General features: G+C 37.6%; 1 protein-coding gene across 2 annotated transcripts in view; it reads right to left on the reverse strand.

Annotated features, from left to right (window-relative positions):
* Positions 1 to 5634: 5634 nt before the first annotated feature.
* TTC13 (tetratricopeptide repeat domain 13) overlaps positions 5635 to 22982 on the reverse strand; it is a 39862-nt gene continuing 22514 nt past the window's right edge. Inside the window, exons 15-23 of one of the 2 annotated variants that reach the window (XM_080585205.1) lie at positions 22381 to 22473; positions 17171 to 17254; positions 15559 to 15643; positions 13256 to 13362; positions 11828 to 11963; positions 11062 to 11141; positions 9781 to 9859; positions 7707 to 7786; positions 5635 to 5784 (exon numbers count right to left, since the gene is read on the reverse strand). In XM_080585205.1, the coding sequence (XP_080441331.1) occupies positions 5661 to 5784; positions 7707 to 7786; positions 9781 to 9859; positions 11062 to 11141; positions 11828 to 11963; positions 13256 to 13362; positions 15559 to 15643; positions 17171 to 17254; positions 22381 to 22473 (868 nt within the window). In that variant the 3' untranslated portion in view covers positions 5635 to 5660. Of the gene's footprint in view, positions 5785 to 7706; positions 7787 to 9780; positions 9860 to 11061; positions 11142 to 11827; positions 11964 to 13255; positions 13366 to 15558; positions 15644 to 17170; positions 17255 to 22380; positions 22474 to 22982 lie in introns of both variants that reach the window. The other variant, XM_080585204.1, reaches the window with a different exon arrangement.

Genomic DNA, 22982 nt, shown 5'->3' on the forward strand with positions numbered 1-22982 from the left:
CTATAAACGCCGGCCGCCGCCCCCCAGCCCGCCTCCCGCACGCCCAGCGCTGCCGGACGGCTCCCGGCGCTGCCGGTGCCCGCGGGGCTCCTGCCTCGCAGCTGGCGGCGGGACCCGGGCAGGACAGGGGCAGGAGGAGCGCTCCCGGCTCCCAGGAGAGCCCCTGCGGTGCCCACCCGCCCCGTCCCTGCCCCGGCAGCAGCGGGGGGCGGCCCGCCTGCCCCCGGCGAGCCCCCTCATGTCTTCTACTCCCTCACACGCGCCGGCCCCCCTGGAGGAGCCGGCCTGCCCCTTTCGTCAAACCCAACAGGCTCGGCAGGTAGCCGCTCGAAAGCGACTGTGTTATGTGGTAAAATAAACCCCAAAAAGTCGCAGCCCAAGTGTAACGGCTCCACCCATCAGTAACACGGAGCGTGGTGGGGCTGAGCTCTGAGGACATACCCCAAACGCCAGAATAAAGGCGTCTCCTACGGACTGAGACTGCTGGTGGCTTTTTATTTTGTCTTAGGTGTGCTGCCAGAGGAAGAAGAACTCTCTCTTTCATATGTTCAATGAATTAGGATAAGTGAGGGGTGGAAAGCTGGGGAAGAACAGTGGCAGTAGTGTATGTTCAATGTGGCACAGCACTCCTGTTACTACTGCTTCTGTCACTGAGATTAGGGAAGACAATTGTGGACTGCTGATTTTCCACGTAGCACTGGCCTCTTTCATAAATTATAAGGGATTTCTGACAGCCACAGCACGAGTCTGCTCCTGAGTTTATGAAGTAGAGCAAGAGTACAGTACAAAACCAACATCTTAAAAAAAAAAAAAGTTTCATTACCAAACTGCCCCCCTTTTCTGAAATCTTGCCAGCATTATGACCAGCTTGTGCCAAGAGCATGGTTCTTTCTAACCTCCGTTCTTCTCTCCAAATGTATTTTTCCTACTACTGCATTTACAGGGAGAGCCTGTGTCAAACCAACCTTCACTCCAGCACCCTGTTTAGCGTTAGCCTCTCTGTGTGTGCTGCTGGCTGAAGTCTGTTGTTGACCCCAGCTGGCTGGAGCTGTATACCAGAATTCCCCAGTATATCAGTATCCCAGAGGGGAGCCCATCACTGTAATATAACATCTTCGAAATATTCTTGACATAATCAAGAACTTCATATGCCTTTCCCACAGCCACATGATAGCAGTAAATTTTAGGTAGGTTGCAGCTAATAAAATCTGGAATTCAGTATCGAGAAATTATAAGAGACTTGATTTTGTTGATTATAATTTCCAACCCGTTTCAGGTACTTTCAGACATTGCGTTCTCCTTATCTGCTATTCTGGGCCTCATTTTGTTAACCCATCCATACAACCTGCAAGTTCCATTGCAAGATTAGACTACTAACCTTAGTTTGGCTAGCACCACCTTGTTTCTCCCTTTCAGAGACCTCTTCATCCTCTGCACGAGTGTACTCTGTATCAAGTCCTAATTGTGTGTGGTAACACACACAGAAAGGAGGCTTACCAAAGACAAGTAAATACATTGAGACTAAATCTGTTTTGCCTTTTGTGCTGGGTAGTTGCACAAGAAATTTTATGATCTTTAAAATATATTATGAAGTCTCACAAATGCTGAGGTTCAGATTAATGGGTTTCCATTGCTTAACCTATTTTTTCTCCTCATACTTTCTGTAATATTAATAGATAAGTGGTTGGGTTGGGCCTGCAATGCATCTGTGTTCCCATTTAAAAGCTCAAAAGATAGCTAGACCAGTTGTCTAAGATGACACAGGAGAGGATGAAAAATGATAATTAGATTTCTCCACATATCTACTTCTAAGGAGATAATTACAGTTCTCCACGTCCTCACATACCAGTCCAGTTATATAATCTTGTTCTGTTTGTTAAACTTGTTTGAGAACATTATTTGACTGCAGCTCACTTTCTTAGTCATATGTATTGCCCAGAGAAACAAGCCTTTGAAGCACCCATGCACACACACGCGGATGCAACACACACTTTGCCTACCCTCCCTTCATCTGCCACTAACAATCTTTTTATCTGTCAGCAAGGGGATAGGTATGAAGTCAGGCACACGGGTAAAAATCAATAAGGAGAAGAAAACCTGGACAGCTGTACACAGCTTGTTTGTCTGGGTAATCTTCCTCTTCCTCACTGTCAATTCTCTACTCCCTCTTATCAAGGCCATAAAACAAAGCCATAAAACAAAACAGCTCTTATTTTACAGTTCCAAAAACTTCCTGGTCAATACCAAAACAGATTTCCCCCTTATCAGTGAATAATAATAAAATGTACAGGTCTAAAGGAAAGATCACAGTTTTTGAGTACAATCAAGGCATCAATTTAGGAATCTCTTCCTGTTTACTGAACCTTTCCCCATTATGTAGAAATAAAATGATTCCTTTCCACCATAATGATATCTAATAGATATTTCTGAAGCTTTTAGACCTTTAAATAGAAGGCATCATAGAAGCAAGCACTGCTTATTTATAATGGGGCAGGGAAAGGTACTCAAGTAAAAGTGTGGTGAAATAACTCAATTCTTTCAGTGAAAACTCACAAGCCTACTTTACCCTTACTTAGAACGGAATACCCAAGTTAGGCCTTAATATAAATTCTGACCAAGAAAGTTTAAAATGCATTTCCATTAGTACCCACCAGACAGAGGGTCAAATTTGCCTTTATTATAGGTTTGCTGATGAATTTTAGGTCAGTATATGAAATTCTGCTTCTATTTTTTTCTGATGAGTTTCACTTCCCTTCTTAAAGTTATTCCTAGCCTTCCAGATGTTTAGCAATACAATGAAGCGCACTAATGGCTACTAATGTGGATTCTAAATGTTTCCTTTTTTTCCTAGATTTGCTTTTTGGGTATACACATTTTGTACCCCATTGATCAAATATATATACCGGAACTTATTTAATACTTTCCCTACAAACAAGCAGGAGCAGAGAATGCTAGGCTTTAAGAAAACTGTGCTCACATAAAGGCATTCTACTTGCCTTCTGATACTTGAGAAACAGATGTTGACTTCAGGATACTGCACACTGGATTCTTCCCTTGGCTGGGAGGTGGGTCAGTTTTTCCATCAAATCTATCCTTGACATCTCTGTAGCTCCAGAACAAAGCTCCATGCAAAGCCTGAAACAGATCCTAGACCTACCTACTCAGACATATCCAAGTTAGGATTAAAAAACATCTTTAATGCTTCCTATTCCTTCCTCCTGCCTTCACACGTAACTTCTGCTTACAAGTATAGTAACAATAAATTAGCACAGAGTAACACTGGACACAGGTACAGATTTGGAGATGAGTGGCTGGACAGCAGCCCTGTAGAAACGGGGTGGTCAAACACTGGAACAGGTTTCTTAGCAAGGCAGTTGATGTCCTGTGCCTGTCAGTGTTCAAGAGGCGTTTGGATAATGCCCTCATAAATGTGCTTTAACTTTTGGTTAGCCCTGGTCAGGCAGCTGGACTTGATCTTTGCAGGTCCCTTCCAACTGAACTAGTAGTTCTAGTTTATAAGCTAGAAGTTAATACTATAATAGCACTTGTTCTTGGAGACATACTTACTACATGGGCAGCAAAATGTTTTGGCAACGGATGGTAGAAGGTGCTAAGTAGAAGAAAAGCACATTCTTTCCCTACTCTAATATTTTCAATATGTAATCTTAGAATATAAGACTTCATAAAAAAAGTTCCTGTGGATACATATGCATCACGATTTTATTTGATCAGGAGCACATTTTTGAAGTGGATCTCCTCATCTTCTCCACTTACCACATTTTTTTCCCACCACAAGAAGGTCTCAGAATACGTGTTGTTTCATCCAAGAAGTCCAGACCAGAAGATGCATTGCTAACATGCACTCCAAATGCAGTGAGCAGTCAGTTCACAAAATAGACAAGTATAGAAAAAGACCTCTGAAATTAATAGTGTGGGAAGTGTTCTACTCACACTGGGTGGGATGTGCTGCTTCCTAATGTAGACATAGTACACATTCACTTTTCAGGTTTCATTTAGAAATAGCTCTAGGAAAACCCACATGAACATTCAAGACTTTAGCTACCAGCTAGCTCCTATGCTGCCAGTGATCAAGTTAACAAATATTGAATTTAAATTAAGCCCCTCCTCTCCCCCCCAATTGGCTGTCAGTACTCAGAGAAGCTTCTAACTTATTTTGTGGCTTTTTTTTCCTTGCTCCAGGACTTACACAAATCTGAACATACATACCCACACAGAGCTCACTTTGAATCCAATACAGAACCACGTTGTGCAGAATAATCAACACTTTCCCTTCAATAATCTATACTATTCTCAGCCCCACTATAAAGCAGTTCAGCTATATCAACATCCTTGAGGCTTTGCTGCATTTCTTTCCCTTTTTTTTTTTTTTTTTTCATTAAAGAGGGAATTCGGATTGCATTGTGCTGTAGCCAGAAAAAAAGGGATATACAGGATATTTTCACCTCTCCCTTGGAAAATAACTTGTTCTTTACAATATCTTGTGCTGCATGATTGGGACAGATAGTTGCTATTGTACAAAGCCCTAACCTCTGGAAAATTGGAAGAAAGTGTATAGAGTATTTGTGTAAAAGATGGCAGTAGCAATCACAGAATAGATCATCAATATTAAACGAGTTGAAATCTATATCTAAAACAGAAAAGCTCTGTACATTTTCAGAAGTGTTGAATATTAAGGCAGAAAAAAAAAAAAACAAAGTCACTGAGGAAACTAGACATTTGTCCCAACATTGCTTGCCCTTTCTGAGTTCATTTAACCTGAGAAATAGATCTAAAGTCACAGAGCTCAACCTAAAATGAGTACAATTCAGTTAAGACTCACTGGAAGTAATATGGCTATGATAATGAGAAATTGGTTCTTGGTATTGTCCACATTGTCTGAACTGAATTAGCTCTACCCTACAGGAAGCCTGTCTTTCCCTCAGTCCCCTTCCAACAAAAACAACCCAGGGAGCCCTAGGTAGTTCTCCCAATATGCGCTCAAGTTTGTTGATATCTTTTGCCAGATACCGCCACCAATGGGTACATGGAAAGAGGAACTAATGCACTGCTGCTGTGTTTTTGACATTTACTCACCAAGAAGCTAACCCCGAATGTCATTTGTTTTTGTTTCCAAATTATGTTCTCCTAGAACCCATTCCTTTAAGCTGACATCTGTTCCTTCACTGGATTACATTACATGAAATGTCTGTATATTTACCAATTACTCACACATTTTCTCGAGGTTTTCCATGCGGAAGACAGAGGCTTTGGAAAAAAAATAAAAAGGGAAGTTGCACAGTGGTATTTTCAATGCACTTTTTTAAAAGTAAATCTTCACTTCCAGAACATTCAGAACATAAGTGAGATGGAAATTTCTTATTGCTCTTCATTTTACCCCCTCCCCCCCCCACCCCGAACAGCTGTATTTCTTGTTAGAGCATGTCAGGATACAAGAAGTTAACTGTTCTCCTTTTTTTCCTTTTTAATATTACTGGTCACAAAGATCCCCTTTTCTAGTGATCATTACTCAAATAAGTTTGTGTAGTCTATTTATCAAAAATAATAATAATAATAATAATAATAATAAACCCAGTTTGACCATATTTTCCCCTTCAAAATAATTTAAGCAGCAGCTTATCTTGGTCTTTTATTTGTATAAATTACACAACAGCTATCGTTTTTTTTAGACAATAAGACGAGTCTGTATTTAGTACTTCAATCATCGTTCTCAGGGTAGGAAAAGTCTCTGATACTGATGGTAGACTCTTGTAAGAAGGTGAAATACTGAAAAAGGAAAAAAAATTAAAAAATATATTAATCTTTTGCTGTGTTAAGAATAATTTACCTGGAAGTTAACATATTAGCTTATATTTCTGTTCAAGCACTTCAACACATTTGGGACTTGGAAGTCAAGAACCTGTTGATCACCACCAGTTCTTGCTTCTCACGACTCCTCACTTCACGAACTGCCCTCACTACACAGAATGAAAACAACCACTAAATAAGAGCCTTCTGGAATGGCAGAACTTAAAGTAGAGTTTTATTGCTCTAAGTCTTCAAACCTTACTTACCTTATGCACTATTATTTCTATACCACAGACAAATTAGCTCCCCAGGTTAATTATCATCATATAATTACTTCCAGTTCTTTGGGCTGTGGTTCCACAGATACTTTTCTCAGTATCAAGCAAAGCCAGCTTTAGCATTTTCTCCACTCTGGCTCATTCCTCACCCATCTCTCAGTTGAGCCAGCAAATCCTATGCTGTGAAACAGTCTCAGTTAAAAATAACCTTGCCAAAACCAATATTTAGCACAGATCAGTTTCCTGATCTGGTTTGCTATGGGATCCCACAAATAATTTCAGCAGTACAACTGAGAGGGTCAGACACACATAGGTAGGGTTGAAATAGCTTAAGCTGACTTTGCTCCAATTAGAAAACATAACTTTTGTGTGGTTAAGGCAGTGTCAGGAACTGGGAAGTTCCTGTTAGGTCAAAGCCTTCTCTTCTCCAGGTTAAGTAAGCCCAGTTCCCTCCTGTTGAGGCATGTGCTCCAGCCTCCTTACCATCCTGGTGGTCCTCTGCTGAATTTGCTCCAGTTTATCCTTCTTTCTTTACTGTACCAGCAGCCCCAAAACTGGATGCAGGTGTGGTCTAAAGTGCTGAATGGAGCAAAATCATCTCTCCTAATCTATTTAGGGTAGCCCAGGATGCTGCTGGCCTTCTCTGTTGCCGGCTCACATTTGGTTTGCGGTTTATCAAGACTTACAGGTCCCTTTCCACAAAGCTGAGACTCCGTAACTTTCCTAGGGACCAAAGTGCTTTAGAGGACTCCATCACTTTCCTAGGAACCAAAGCGTGGCTGACCAGCCTCTAGTTTCCCTGGGTTGTTCTTCAGGCCTTTTGAAGACAGATGCAAGATTTCCTTCCTGAAGTCATCAGGAACATCCCCAGACCCGCAACACCTCTCAGAGATTACAGCTGGCCTTGTAAGGACATTGGCCAGTTCTCTCAGCACCCTTTAAGTGACTTGACCTTTACCTAAAAGATACTGTTTTTCTGTCTCTAGCCCCATTTTTAGATTTTGTATGGCGAATATCCACGAAGGGACAAATCAAATGCAACAGTTCTGTAACACTGACAAGGAATTAACATGTTCAGTACTCAAAAACTACTCTAAGAAAAATAAAAATACAGAAGTCATACAGTTATATTAATGTAATACTGCATATTCAAAACTTCCATTTACTTTGAAAATACTTATTCTCCAAGTCAAAATAGCACCAACAGATAAATACATCACTTTCAGTGTACAGGTCAAAGATCCATAAGAACGGAAAGAACCACCAAGTTGAATCCTCCCCCCCCTTTTTCCACTCAATCACAAGATTCATAAATAACAACTACAGGAAAAAAGGCAAATTATACCATTGGACAAAATGAAGAAAATATTAACTCAAGGAATTTTCTCAGTGGTAACACATGATGACTGGATGTGTAGACAAATGTTCTGTTAGCCTAGAAAAGTGTTTATAAATTAGGATTTGTTAAGACAAGATTTGAAAGTTAAAAATAGACTGGATCATTTGCTAAATTCGTCATGTCTAAGTCACTTCTTCAGCATAGGCTTAAATTTGACTTAAAGTCTTTCATATTCTACTACCCCACCCCCATCCTCCTCCACCATCAGAACAAAAGAGATTTACCTTTTTAGGTTCATCCAGCTCCTTGCTATTTTGCTAAAAGCCTCAGATCCTGGTGCTGTCATTGCTTCAAAATCAACAAGCTGAAAATGCAACAAAATTAAAAAGATCTTAAGAAATGAGAGAAGTTTCAAGTTCTCTAATTCCAGGAAGTTAATCCTTGAATATTCTTAGTAGACAACTTCAACTTTAAAAATGTATCTTTCCTTTTCTGACATAATACAGTTTCTCCCTCTAAACAAGATGTCTTTACTACTGAGCTGGTGACAGAAAATATGGACCATCTTCAGAATTATTATAATGTCCAACTAACAAATAAAACCGGGATATTTTACATTTCCACATACTGTATTCTGCAAAATATCATACCATAGGAATGGTAGACTTGCACTGGATTTTCTGAGCATTCTGTATTACTTCTTTCCATGACAAGTTTTTAGAGTTTAATTACATATAGCGAAGAACTCTGGAAACTTCATATCTACAGCTTATAGCAAGTTTTCAACAAAGCAATGCTCAAACACACTGCTTCATTAAAACTGTTTAGTGAATTCTGGCTGAATTTAAGGAAGGGTTCCAATCAAATCTTACCTCTGTTCTTGGTGGGACAGGAGTAAGCTTGCTAACTAATCTGCGCCCAGGCTATTTTCTCCCTCATCACCAAACAATTTGGAAAAGCAGCATGCATGCCAAGCACTGAATGTGACTGTGGGTTTGCATTCCTGTCCACAATAAATAATATGCAGTCCATGGCTACTGACAGACCTTCCAAGGCAGTAACAGGACTCTTGACAACTAGACGTCTTTGGCTTCAGAGCGGTCTGATATTGCACGCTGTAATAAGCTTGGGACCAGAAATCCCCCTCTAAGAAATCTGTCAGAAACTCCTGGTTTCAAAACAATTTCTTCCAGCTAGTTAAAGCCTTTCTAAAAACGGTTTTGTTTCAATTCAGGTGCTATTTCAGGAAAAAAAAAATTAAAAAAAAAAAGCCTCAAACATAAGAATTGCCTTGAAGTTTCCTGTAAGTCAGAAATCCTGTTTTTGAGTAATCCTGAAACATTGCTTGATTGCATAAAATCACGCAGCAAAATGCACTACCTTATTAAGTCCTAGGAAGACGCATTAAAATAAAATAACAAAACAAGAAAACTCCACATAAGTAAATATTCAACCTTATTCTGAACTCCTACAAAACACTGAAGATATCAGCTTAGCAGAGCTTAGCAGCCCACTGATAGTGAAGCTTTTTTGCTATCTGCTCTTAAAAGCAACTATTATATATTCTTTTTATGTCCATGTTTATGTTTTTGCTGTTGTTTTTAATGTTATCAGCCTTCTAAATTCATTGTACTAAAAGGACAGACTTTATTGTTTTCAGGACTTTCTAGAATAGAAAGGAAAGTTGCTCTTTCTTCAGTTATCCGCACAGGGTATTTTCTTCAACACTGAGTCTCACTGAAATTTTGCTGATTCTTTGGCAATACATTAAAGAAACAGAGGTGCTCTCACTCCGTTCATGTTGAAGAGGTGATACAGCTAACAGACCATTAGTTGAATAAAGAAAGGGAAATGGAGCAAGGTGTTATAATATTTAAATGAAATCCGACCTTTCAACTGACTACATTTTAAATTGATTTCAGAGGAGGAGGAGATATTACGAGAAGCTGCAAATACATTTTTGATTGCTAATCCCTAAGTACTCAAGAATACACTGAGAGTAAAGAAAGAATTTCTGCTGTGTGTCCAGAAGAGCTGCTAATTCTGCCCAAGTATTCTCAGAACCCTTTTGAAAGAAAGCTGGAAAATGCAGCTCAGCACGCGAGAACTGCTTCACTTCCAAAGGTTTAATTACTGCGGGACACAAGCAGCTACCATTTGACTATGCAGAGTTACTGTATACAGTATTTCTACATCTCACCTGCTCTCAGATCAGCAGTGGAATCTTTAAAACTCTCTCAGGCTACCTCATCTCCAGCAAATAAGTGTGCAACTTCTGTTCATTCTTATAGTTCCTTCCTCAAATTTACATGCACTACTTCCTCCACCAAGGCTGAAGCAGTGCGTTTTGATACTTGCCTTTCCTTTAGGAATTTTTCCTGATACTTCTTTTCCACTTGCCATTAGTGCTCCCATGATCACTGAATAAGCTATCACACTTAAAAAAAAAAAAAAAAAAAAAAAAAAGAGAGAGAGAGAAAGAGTCAAAGTCTTTCCATAGTGTAATACTAAGTAATAGCTTTAAAATAGCATTCTTTTAGACTGCAAAAAACACAAATTATATATTATATATATATTATATAGTATATATTGCTGTTTTACAGAAGGTTAGCAAAAGTTATGGTGCTGGTTATTTTAGAAATAAAATAAAGTGCAACACGCTTAAAAAGTGAAATCACTTCTTTTCCAAAACCATTGGAATAAGGATCCTATGAAGTTTAACTACTGAAGAACAGTTTCTACAGTAGTCAGAATTATAATTTCAGACTTCTGAGTTCTTAAAACTCCACACAGCTGAATACAAAGCAAACTCCTGTTTCCAAGAAGCTTAACTGTAGCCCAGAAAAGTTTATAAACTTTACTGCAACAGAGCTAGAGGCACTGTAGAACAGAAAGGGATTCCCCTGCCTCAACTGTTCAACATTAAACTTTTTTTTTTAATTGTGAAACTCAAACAATTTGTTATTTTTTTCATTCAGCACGATAAAAGCTGATTAAAGAAATGTAAGTCTTTTGATTATTTATTTATATACTACTGAATGGTGTTTATTAATAAGCTTAAAGCTCATAAGTGCTCTGTGGAAAAGAGATTAATAACAGTCATACACGTAGCCAGGTTTGAATTAAACTAGAATTTCAGTTGAAGAGATCAATGAAATATGGGACACTTTATTCTTATGTTTCGTTTGGTGACCCTAACAGCTGAAAAAAAAATTTAATAAAATGTAAAGTAAATATTATTCTAAGCTATACCAAAGTATATTTCATATAAAATCTGTGGTTCAGTAAAGCTTTGAATTAAATTACAGTGGTCTGACAATGTAGATTAAGAACCCAAATGTTACAATTTAAAAAAGACACTTTTCAATCCCTGAGCTGAAGTCCATAAATACAGACTACTCATCATTTTAAATATAGATGCAGCTATGAATAGTTACTATCAGCAGTTATGAACTATCTTTTAAAACACTACAAAATCAGTGTTCATCATCATGGCAGATAAAATAAGAAACTGTACAGGACAGACGGTCCAACTTCTAATTTTTTTTTCATATTAAAAGTATATTAGGATACTGTAACACATGGACATTTTACAGTGTGCATCCAAGATAACAGATGTGATAAAAAGCAACCACTAACCTAGATCCTCTTGAAAGTGGCATTAAATTATAGAAGTAATAAACTAATGACAGGATCAAGTTGCACACAGCATCTGCTTCCTAAGCAAAGACAAAAAGAGAATTAAAGATGGTCTAATATCCAGATGTTACTATACGTATGAACACATATTTGGAAAAATCTTGTAGCACTTACTTTTAGAATTACCATTTCAAATGTGAAAACCATATATAAGCATTTCATTTTATTATACATTTTAAATTTAGGTGAAACTGTTCACCTATACGGTGTCAAAGGATGAAAAGTGGAAAGTGCAGGCTTAAATCTGGTCAAATTCTCATTACAACAGAAATCAACATGAACACAATTTTAGTGTTTTTTTTTTCATGACTCCACGTTACTTCCCATCTTGCATCCAGCCACTATAAACCAAAGCTGCATACGATCTTAAGTAGTGCTTGTCAGAACAATGAAACAGTGATCATAGACCTGTGCAAACAAAGGAGAAAAAAAAATCCACTACTTCTATAGCAGAACACATTGTGATATCAAGACCTTGTCTGGACTCTCTCCAATTACTGCAGCAAATCAGGAGCAAATTTAAGTAGCAGACAGAATTATGGCAATTTCTTATAATATTTGACATAACTGGGTTTAAACAAGCAGTCTATTTTATTACTTAAGGTCTCTGTCGAAAATTATTAAGACATTGACTGTTAAACGCAAGGTATAAAAACATAATAGAATTTCATCAAGGAACTCATCATTTCCATTAAAACAGCCTTACCCCCAGCTCTGCAGACAGAATTAAAATTTTTCCTTTAGCTGTTAGATCCTTATACAGAGCATCTATTTCTGCATGATACAGCTGTGTTCTTTCTTCTGTTGTCTGAGTTTCTACTGAAAATAATATGTTTCCAACTCTATCAAACAGATTAAACAAGAACAGAGATAAATTTTTTTTTGCACATATGCAGGCTAAGTAACAAATATGTAACAGTTAAATACTACATCATGACTTTTTCCTATATTTTTTTTAAGCATGATATTATGTGCATTGCCCCCACATTTTAGTTTAAAAAAACACAAACACTGAAATTAGAAACATTTTGCCATGTTGTAAGTTTATCTGAAAGAATACAGCAAGATGCTATCCAATTTTAAAACATATTCTTGGCTTTGAGACTCCTGTATAGAATGCAAAATACAGTTTTACAAACTTGAATCTACCAAAATGGAATTGTTTTGGTACAAAAAAATGATTATAAACTATGGATTAAAACAGATTAATATAGAAGAATATTTGTAAGAAGTAAATAGTATATACCATTTTACTAATACCAAAATATCTTTCTAAAATAGTAAAGGCATGTTTTGTTTCATTTCAGTGTATACAGGCATACGATTTAGAATATAAAATTAGAAGTTAGGAGATATGTTAACACTTTAGAATAGAAGTTCAGCTTCCATGTCCCAGCGTTAGAAGCACTCAAGTTCTGGGAAAAAATCCAATGCACAGAATTTAAAATCCCATAATAAACCAAAAGCACGAACTGTCTAGTCAATCTTTCAGCTGGTAGTTGGAAGGGGTTTCTGATTAGTTCTAAATGGATTCAGATTAATGCTCTTTGAGAAGACAAGGAGTCAGTATCCATACAGTGAGAAATTTGCTATCTCACTCAATGAGATAAGCCCAAAGTCCCACCTGAGCATATCCTCATAGAAGAATAACGTAGTCTAAACTGGCAAAAATAGGTCTGCAAACATCTCAAAAAATACAGAAAATGAAAAGGCCAAAATCCAAACAGAAGAGTCTTTTCCATGCCTTGATCAAAGAAATTTCCACTCCATTCAGGACTTTTCAGCCTCAATAAAAGACAAGGTCTCACAACAAGAAATGTATTTTAATATGGATAAAGAATGACATTTTTCCTCCTTTAGGCTTTTTATAGTCTAAAATGAATAACAAGGTATCTCTTCACTTATGCTAGAGAATCATCTCAACTGAACTCCATAATTACTAACCATATTCCCTCTCTGTCAGGGAACACAACAGGAATCAGAAGTGCTGAAATAAAATTAAAAAAATATGGTGGCAAGAATGTCACCAGTGAAAAAACAAATGCCACTTTATGCAAGTAGAAATGGCATTTGAGAAGATAAATACTTCAATACTTCATCATTACTTAAGGTATTTGAGCCCCCCAAAACATACTTATCTCCTGTTATGGTAATCGTGAATCCATCATATTCTTTTCCTTGATCCTTAAGGCTGGGGACTTTTGTGTTCACAGTAAACCCATCTCTTGTTTTACTGTTAAACTGCTTTCAAAAGAAAAAAAAAAGTAATATTAGAGTAAATGCAAAGAGACAGCCTGCCTCTATTGTTTTGAAACACTTACAACTGGAGAAGAAATGAAAGTGGACAAGCTGGGTGAGCAGTGCAAAGAGTTACTGTCAACTACATTATTTCATTCATTCTTCATTTGCTACTGGATGGAAATCTTAAGTACCGAATAAGGCATTTTGCCATTCAACTTTAACTATATAGTGAATATAAAACTACATGATGTGTGAAAAGCAACTGTATAAAACAATTTGAACTGCACAGATTTCTCCCCAAGTTGCATGTTGACAGTAACCATTTGGTGAAACAATGTAAATGCAAAAGCAGGAATCTGAAAGTCTGCCTTTTATGTTTACACTAAGAAGTAGCTGCATTAGTTTAACTGTGGATTCCAGAATACAATCTCATAGCAACACTTTGTTAACTGTGATCCAATTTCAATTAATGTTTATCCTCATCAGAAGGAAAAATATCACAGAGTTTAAGAATTTTACAAAGCTACATTATCTAAATGTAGCACTGCAGCCAAAGAATTGTATAAACCAGGCAAAACTGTATTTAAGTAAAGCCAAAAGCCCAGCTTTTGACATACAACATTCCTCAGCTATCTGAATAACCAAACTGCGTCAATATTAGCAGGCAGTTATTTTATACAGGCACTATTAATGACTATTGTGCAATAGTGTTGAATGAATTACTAGGACAATTATTTATTTTAAGATAGAACTTATGATCCAGAATGTTATGTTTAAAGAGAATCTGCATTTATTTTTGAAGAAACAAATCTAAAAGCCTCTAATGAGAAACAGCATTCCACTTAGATGCAATTCAGAATAGGATACAGTTGATTCAAACCAGAGCAAAACGTACAGGTTATGAAAACCAGGAAAAATATTTGCTGCCAGTTCTTAGAAACATTTATAACAAACTAAGTCATGTATAGTCCACTATGTTTATACATTTTCATCATTGTCTTGGAGTAACCTGTATTTTTAACTCCACTAATAGGATTTCTTTTCTCTTTTTTCTGGCTTATGATTCTATAGTAGCCATAAGAAGTGCTCTACAGGGCTGTATTTGCACATTCATGTGGCAGTAGGCAACATGTAATCACCCATCCACCCTAACATCTACAGTCTCTGCATCACAACTTTATTTAGGTTCAGCTGGTATTCACGTGGATTCTTCTTCAAAGCCCAAGAACAAGACAGGAGTATAAAAAGGATGGACTTCCAAAGCTATGACTTTTTTAGACCCTTTTATTTATAATACCTATTAAAAACGCCCCACAGAAAAATTCAGCGCTTGAGCCATGTGGCTTTTGTGAAGATACCTATAGCGCCCAAGTGAGCAAATGCAAAACTGGTGTATCAGCAGTAGCAGCAAGGTAAAAGCATCTTCTGAGGAACTGTTCTGTGTCAATCAGTCAGAATGACTGATTAGCGACAGCTTGGTATCTGTCCATGAAACCATGATGCAGACATACTAACAGAAAGCTATGAGTTGGTCTCTATTTAGAATGAATATTCCTTCCCAAATTTTATTCTATTCTAAATGAAGTTCTGCTCAATCTTTTTAAAAGAAATACTTTGTAACAGTGTTTGGGGAAACACAAATAATTACATAAGGGTCATCCTAAATTAATTTGAAGGGAGTTACGGGAGAGGGGACGACTTGTTACTTAAATCCAGCTTAAGCCTCATTGCTTAAGTTGAGATCAGAGTATAACTCATTTGGCACCTCTCATGATCCACAGCCTTTCTGCAGATACCATCACCAGCAAGTAGTAAAACTGCAGGTTTCCCTCACTCCTTTTTCCAGAGCACAAAAATGTAAAACACAGTTTCAGGTTGGCTATCAGTGACTATAGCCAGCTTTAGTTGCAACTTCTCTACATTAGGTTCATCAAATGAACTTGTTCCTTTGATGTTCCTAATCTTTCAGACATATCTTCTATTTTTTTCCTTCATACTGTACACATATGCTGTGAGCCCATTACAGAAGATCTGACCACAAACCTTTCTGGCTGGTAAGGCAGAAATAGCTTGAATTAGTGTTTCCAGTTCGTCATTTTTAAGTTTATACCCTGTGGTTACGTTCTGGGGAACTGGATATATCCCGTAATATGCTGTACCATTTTCAGCATATTTTGAATGTTTTCTTTGATTTACCTTCATTATGGGAAGAAGATCTTCTACTTTATGTACCTTTTCCAAAGCTTCTCGAACCTCCAATAGTCCTTTTGGATTATTAGCACTGGAAAAAGAAATAATCAAATATGGAATCACAATGGTTGAGCACGTGTAACATTTTCAGAAATCCATCTAGCTTTAACTTAATTAGCAATACCGATGGTTAGCACAATGAGTTATTGAAAGGTATTTATTTATTTTCTGAAAATGAGTTTCTTCATACTTGACCCCATGGTCACCTATTCTAGCATAAGAGAGGCACTTTCTTCAAAAAAGAACTTTCCACCCTAGATCATCTCAGCTTATTTTTTCAGTTTCAAACCTCAACTTGAAACTTCAAGTTTATCTTTTTTGTGGCTGGCCACTCTGAAGTGTTGAACAGTGCTTGCATGTGTGTGGGGGCAGGGGCTGTTGATGAGAGAAGACAGAAGAAAATCAGCACTGTTAGAAATGCTCTTCCCAAAATGCATGCATTTGTGTAGCCTCAAAAGTTACATATATATTACAGGTGCAGGCACAGCTGAACAGTGAAGAAACCTATTGAACTAGCTCTCTGAAATTTATGACTGTACACAGATTTTAAGAACAGAAGTATTTTTTTAAAACCACTGCACAAATTGCTCTGGTTCAAGCCCAAAGGCTACTGGCTCAGCCTGAAAAAGCTTTCTCTCAATGGAAGATAGACGTTCCAGTTACTACAAAGCTTATGAATCAGTATCTATCAGAAATGTTCTAAAACTTAAATGTTTTCAACTGCTATAAAGCTCTTCTGTACTTTTATTTTTGATATTCACGTAGCACAAAGAATAATAGAACATAATATTTAAGAGAAATTACCAGGCCAAAGAAAAATTAGAGGACTTAAAGAGTTTCTTAATTTTTTAAACTTTGTCAGAACATTGTTGTCACAAATAAGCCACAGCTTGGGAAGACATTTTACTCATAAGAGAGTGATCAGTTTGAAATTGATATAAACATCAATTTTAAGATTATCTACAGTCTTCTATTTAAGATTCTACCACCATCTTCTGCTTAAGCACGAAGTCTACAAACCCATCTATGTAAAAGGTAGTAAAGATTTCCTGTTCTGATAAAACTACTCGCCGAACACCAGTTTTATATAAAAGTGCTTTCTGTATCCTCTATTCTTCCTTTTCCTCACTCCAAAAGGTGGGATTTATCCCTCCATTTAATCAATTAATCTTAATATTCAGAGAAATTGTAGTCTATTTTACCAGGAATTGTACTCTATTCTACCGGGGGGAAGATATCTTTAATGAGTCATATTTTATAGAAAGAATTAAGACCCACTCATGCAAAAACTGTGGGTAGAAATTTAATACCATTATTTAATTAGAGGTATACCATAATTGACAATATTTTTCCGATTAGGTTAAGTGGCAAATAATAGGATTTTGTATTTCTATTAGGAAATATAACAGCTATAGACACTATGAAAACTAGAACATACAATTAAGGAAACGTCACTTGGACTTCCCAAAATTAATTATTATGTAAATTTCAAATCAATATTACCAGAGGAGTGAAGTAGCACGCAGGGAGAAGTGAAAAAAGATAATCAAAAGTTTACCCATGATAAACAAGGATCCTATCTTTGATAAAATGAAGAATTTTCTCAAAGTACTCCAGGTACCGCATGTTAATGACCTGTCCCCTACAAAATAAAAGAAAAGTTTCTCTTTAAAGTTCTGTTTTTCAACCCAACATTCTAGGGCTAAGGCAAACATTGTTCATTAAAATTTCACAATATTTTATCCACAGATGCTCTTAGATCAAAGGAAAGAATTAGAGGTTTTTCTGAAATGGCAAATTGCCCATCCCCAACTTTGGATGTAGATTCCCAAGTGAACTTGCAAAAAGTTCAACTTTCAGTTGTTCTCAGATAAACTGCATTTCACGGGTATTCCCCTATTTTCAGTATATCCATTATCTATATGATAATTATCTATTTGTAATAGGATAGAATTTTCTCAGACAGTTATTTAGACTAGTAGAAATTGCAGAGCTAAGAGAGTTATCGGTGTGCACACTGATTTACTTTGAAAACTGACATTCCCCATTTTACGTATTTGCCAACATATGTGCTAAATATGCTCTAACATAGCTCTCCATGTACAGTTTTCACATTTCCAGGTACAGTTTTCTTTACTCACCTAAGCACCTACATACTGAAGTAATTTTGCTTTGACTCCTAACAGTTAGGAACAGTAACTGTTGAACAAGGAAACAAGTTTTTTTTTCCCCCACAGAACACTAAGAAAAGTATAAATAAAAACCTGATAAAAACCTACTAGTATTATATAACCACTCTGAGAGGAAAAATTACATACCATTATTGCATTTGTAGAAGTCCTTCCTCTTCTCCCAGTCTACAAAACAAGATTTTATAAAGCAAACGTTATCGCTCTCTGAGGAAGCAAAACCACTGTCAATCACAGGAAGGTGTTCACACCTAGCTTTTATTCACTCTGAGTAAGTGATTTTGGCAGCTTAACTCCCTAAAGTCTCACTCCACCATCGCACACTTTAGTAGGCCTGGTCTCAGAGTAATTGCAGAATCAGTCTTTAAAAACCTGAACAGAATTAGAATACATACATAATCTGCACATAGGAAATGGAGGGAGGAATAGAAAGAGAAAGGATGAAGGATAAATTTCTGTGCATAATTTGCCCTTGTTGTACGTCCCATCATTTTCCATCTGTATAAAAAAAAATCTGTACAACAGGCAGAAGCATGTCAGAATACGGAACTGGATTTTAATTAAGTGGCATCTTGGAAAATACATCCAAACCAGACCTATCGTTCTATAAGGCTACCTAGAAGCAGCAGTACTGAGAAAAGACTTTTACTGGGTGGTCAGATGTAATTTCTGTATATTACCACTTTCTCCTTGTTTAACAAGCACTACTACCAAAACTTCAAAAGCAGCACTCTTCTAGAGAGTTTCTTTACTTTTTTTTTTTTTTTGGTAAGAACACTGAGTATATTATTAATGTTTAGCTGATCCCAAATCCTTGTTATGCCTACAGAAATAACTCAAACTTTCAAGAACATTCACTCTAATTTAAATAAAACTTGGTAACTTTGATCACTTGCCAGAAGAGAGATCAGCCAGAGTTGTGCTTGTGTGTAGACCCACAAAGAAGCAGCAATAGCCAATATACTTCTATCTTGAAACTGTTAAGATCTGGAAGCCTATCAAACATAGTGAAGTACAAGACTTCTCTTATATACCTTCTATTAAAAGCTCTCCAAATTAAAACAAAACTGTTTTCTGACACTCTTCAATCACTATACCATTCTGGAAAAGAATCTTGAATTCAGAATTCACTGATCCCTAGTGCCTCCACAGCAAAACATTTTTGTTTTTTTTTTTTTTTGCCAGAAATCATTCAATAGTGGACTGTAAATACAAAGAATTCCGAGGCAAAGAAAAAGCATATGTTAACAAGTACCTAATCCAAATACTTTTGCACACAGAAATTACTGGTGTACAATTTATATCAAACAAACTAGAGACAGCATTAGCTCAGTGTGACTAGATCTGTCATGAATACTAAAATAATGAAAGGAAGTTCCACTTTTCAAATCTTTCAGTGGCTAGCTAGTTTAAAAGATTACTCCTCTCCCTCTCCCTCCTAGAGCTACCTAGCCCTCATTTTTGCCAAATAAACTGCACAGATGCATGGCAAAACAGGAATACTGAATGTTATGTGCAATAAGACACTGAATCAGCACAACTGAAAAAATGGTAGTTACTGGTATGAACTACACCCAGTATTTGCAGTTATATTCCTTACATACTTCCAAGACAATGGATGCCCTTCGCCAGAATGTCAAAACATTATTAAGTTAGTACGCTACTAAGTATTATCTGAGCTTCTGGCAGTAGGGCCCATAACAAATTAGTAAGTCAGGAACCGTTAACTATCCTATTCCCTTGGAACAAAGAACAAAAGACTGGTGTTCTATGGTTAGATAAAGTCATTTTATTAGAGAAAGTCGTTTTTATTAGACTTGTTCTAATACTTCCATGTCCTTCTTGTGCTGGGGGCCCTAGAGCTGAAAGCAGTACTCCAGATGGGAGTGAGCCCCATGTGAAGTCATCAGGAGGGAATTCGAAATCAGAAACAAACCACTGTGGAAAGCTAACCAGTTTGCAGACGACACCAAGTTAGGTGCATGTGTCGACCTGTTCGAGGGTAGGAAGGCTCTGCAGGATGATCTGAATAGGCTGGACCGATGGGCTGAGGCCAACTGTATGAAGTTCAACAAGGCCAAGTGCCGGGTCCTGCACCTGGGGCGCAACAACCCCAAGCAGCGCTACAGGCTGGGAGATGAGTGGTTAGGAAGCTGCCTGGCAGAGAAGGACCTGGGTTTATTGGTGGATAGTCGGCTGAATATGAGCCAGCAGTGTGCTCAGGTGGCCAAGAAGTCCAACAGCATCCTGGCTTGCATAAGAAACAGTGTGGCCAGCAGGTCTAGGAAAGTGATTGTCCCCCTGTACTTGGCTCTGGTAAGGCCGCACCTCGAGTACTGTGTTCAGTTTTGGGCCCCTCGCTACAAGGACATGGAGGTACTCGAGAGAGTCCAGAGAAGGGCAACGAAGCTGGTGAGGGGTCTGGAGAACAAGTCTTACGAGGAGTGGCTGAGGGAGCTGGGGTTGTTCAGTCTGGAGGAGGCTCAGGGGCGACCTCATCGCTCTCTATAGGTACCTAAAAGGAGGCTGTAGCGAGGTGGGGGTTGGTCTATTCTCCCACGTGCCAGGTGACAGGACGAGGGGGAATGGGCTAAAGTTGCGCCAAGGGAGGTTTAGGTTGGATATTAGGAAGAACTTCTTCACCAAAAGGGTTGTTAGGCATTTGAACGGGCTGCCCAGGGAAGTGGTGGAGTCACCATCCCTGGAGGTCTTTAAAAGACGTTTAGATGTAGAGCTTAGGGATATGGTTTAGTGGAGGTCTTGTTAGTGTTAGGTCAGACGTTGGACTCGGTGGTCTTGGAGGTCTCTCCCAACCTAGATGATTCTGTGATTCTGTGAAAACAGCTATTACTTGGGGTGCAGAATCATCAAACAAGTATTGCTTCCTAGAATCAAAAAGGATGCAGTCAGCAGCCAGTACTAAACCATGATCAACTCTTAAGGCTGCTTCATATCTAGTGTTCCCTCTAAAAAAGCCCCCAAATGGTAATTCACTGATAATCATTAATTTGCTGTCAAAAAATGCACAATCAAAATGCTGATGAGATCTCCAAAAGTCAAGGCTGATCCAAAACCAAAAGATTAAAACTGTGGGCCTATCATTCTCAAAGTTCATAATGCTTATTTTAAATTTCTACAGAACCACCACAATAACTGAAATAGTAAATTGTGAGTTTTGTTTTCCTATCAGCAGAGAACACTAGTAATTAATGTGCTTTGCTGTGAAAAACAGTTGCTGACAGAGATCTTGAACAAGGGTGCACTTCTTCAGAATAAATATTAAAAGTTATTTCAGCATAGTAATCAAGTGTTGTTACATTAATGCCCTTGTATTCTGCCAGCTTAGTCTACCTAAGAATTAAGCTTTCCCCTCTCCCATTTTAAAATAAAAACAGACAGAAATGGATGAAGCATGGAAGACACGCTTGTCTCAAAGAATAGATTGTTGTGATTTCAGCTGGAGCTTATGTGTGTGCAAAGAGGAATGCAGCAAAGATGGACAGAGTTTGGAGCCCAAATGTAACACTTGACTTGAGGGAAGACAGAAGCCTAAGCCTAAGACTGTCCAATAATGAGTATATCCCTGAAGGGCAACCACCAATTGCAATTTGGAGTTTAAAACTACATTGTAATCGCTACTTAAAGTAAAGGGGAGCCTTGTAGAATGGTAGGATGAGCATGGAGGAATTATCATTAGTTTCTCTTTGTGAACATCAGAATATCACTTTTTTTACTTGAAAATTCTTGAGAAGGCTTTGCTTCCCTTGTCCTGCTTTTTCCAAGCAGATTCTCAAAAAAGGAAGAAGTAGATATAAAAGCAGAATGACAGATCAAAGATTCAATATTTACCATAGTGGGGGAGAAAAAAATAAAAAGATGTAATCCGGCTACATACTTAGTTACAAACACTCTGCTCCTGTGATTGACAGTGATGTTGCCACATTGAGTCTCTCACACTTCTACCACTTCGTGGGAGGTAGCACTACCTTGAGTACAATACTGAGTCTTGCAGAATGGGAGAAGATGGAACGTACAACAGTGGTTCAATCTTTAATTTGAGCTTTGTTTGAAAATGCACCTATTACCTTTGACAGGTTACTTATTTGTCATCTTTGCTTTAATTTGGCCTACTTTGAGAACAACTAAAGAAACTGTTTCCTCCCTGTTATAAATTGGGAATAAAGGCAATAAAACAGCTCTGTTTCATTATAATTGCAACAGTCTTCAAGAAATATCATCTGCAATAATTACAGCTGTGATTAACTTTACCTTAAATGTAAAAAATAGATCATTTGGGAATTAAAAACAGCATGTAAAAATATGCACCTTCCAGGTACTACTTTTTATCTTGCTGTAACTCAGTTGTACAATTGAAATCCAGGAGGAAGAGAAAATGTCATGAGTGAAAAATAAGAGTGCACAATAAATAAATATTCCATTAGAAAATAAAAAATAAACATTAAAGCAAATAATATAGTATTGGATACATATGTCCTTAATGTGCATGCTGTTTCATGAACAACCAGTAAATTTTGGTACAGCGTGTGTGTGAAAAAGCTGTTTGGCAAAACTCTCATACCTGATTAAATTAATGTGATTATTAAAACCTCTGCTAAGGCTTCGGGCAGGCATTTGGTCCAACCAAAGCACAGGCTGGTCAGGGTCTGCTATCCTACAAAGACAAAGGACGTTAACATTGGCACATGTTTCACTCCATGTAATATTTCTAATTGAACTTTGTTCTCTCACACAGGTCTATTTTTAAGAAGTGGCTATCAATCTGATTGCTACTAATAATTGGCTCATTATACCTCGCTGATCTGCGCAAGAACTATTAACACTAGTGTTACTATATTCCTTCCTCACCCTCTTGTTTGTTTCACCTACCTGTTTTAGCCTTTTATTAGACCATAGACTCTTTGCAGCACAACTGTCTTTTACTTTACAAAAGAAATAAGTATAATAGGGACTCCACTGCGGCCTCTAGCTGCTACTATCATATAAACAAAGAAAATAAGTTATCCTACAGTAACTGGGATTCTTCAGTCAAATGTGCCTACAATTATTCCATTTTTAGGGTGCATAGAACAAAAGAAAAATCTGATTCTCATTGCCAACAGAACCCATTAAATCGACAAACAAGAATGTCTTCCTACTGATAAAGGTATACACATGATTCCT

The sequence above is a fragment of the Anser brachyrhynchus genome (genome assembly GCF_964034855.1).
Source record: "Anser brachyrhynchus genome assembly, chromosome: 3".
NCBI lineage: Eukaryota > Metazoa > Chordata > Aves > Anseriformes > Anatidae > Anser > Anser brachyrhynchus.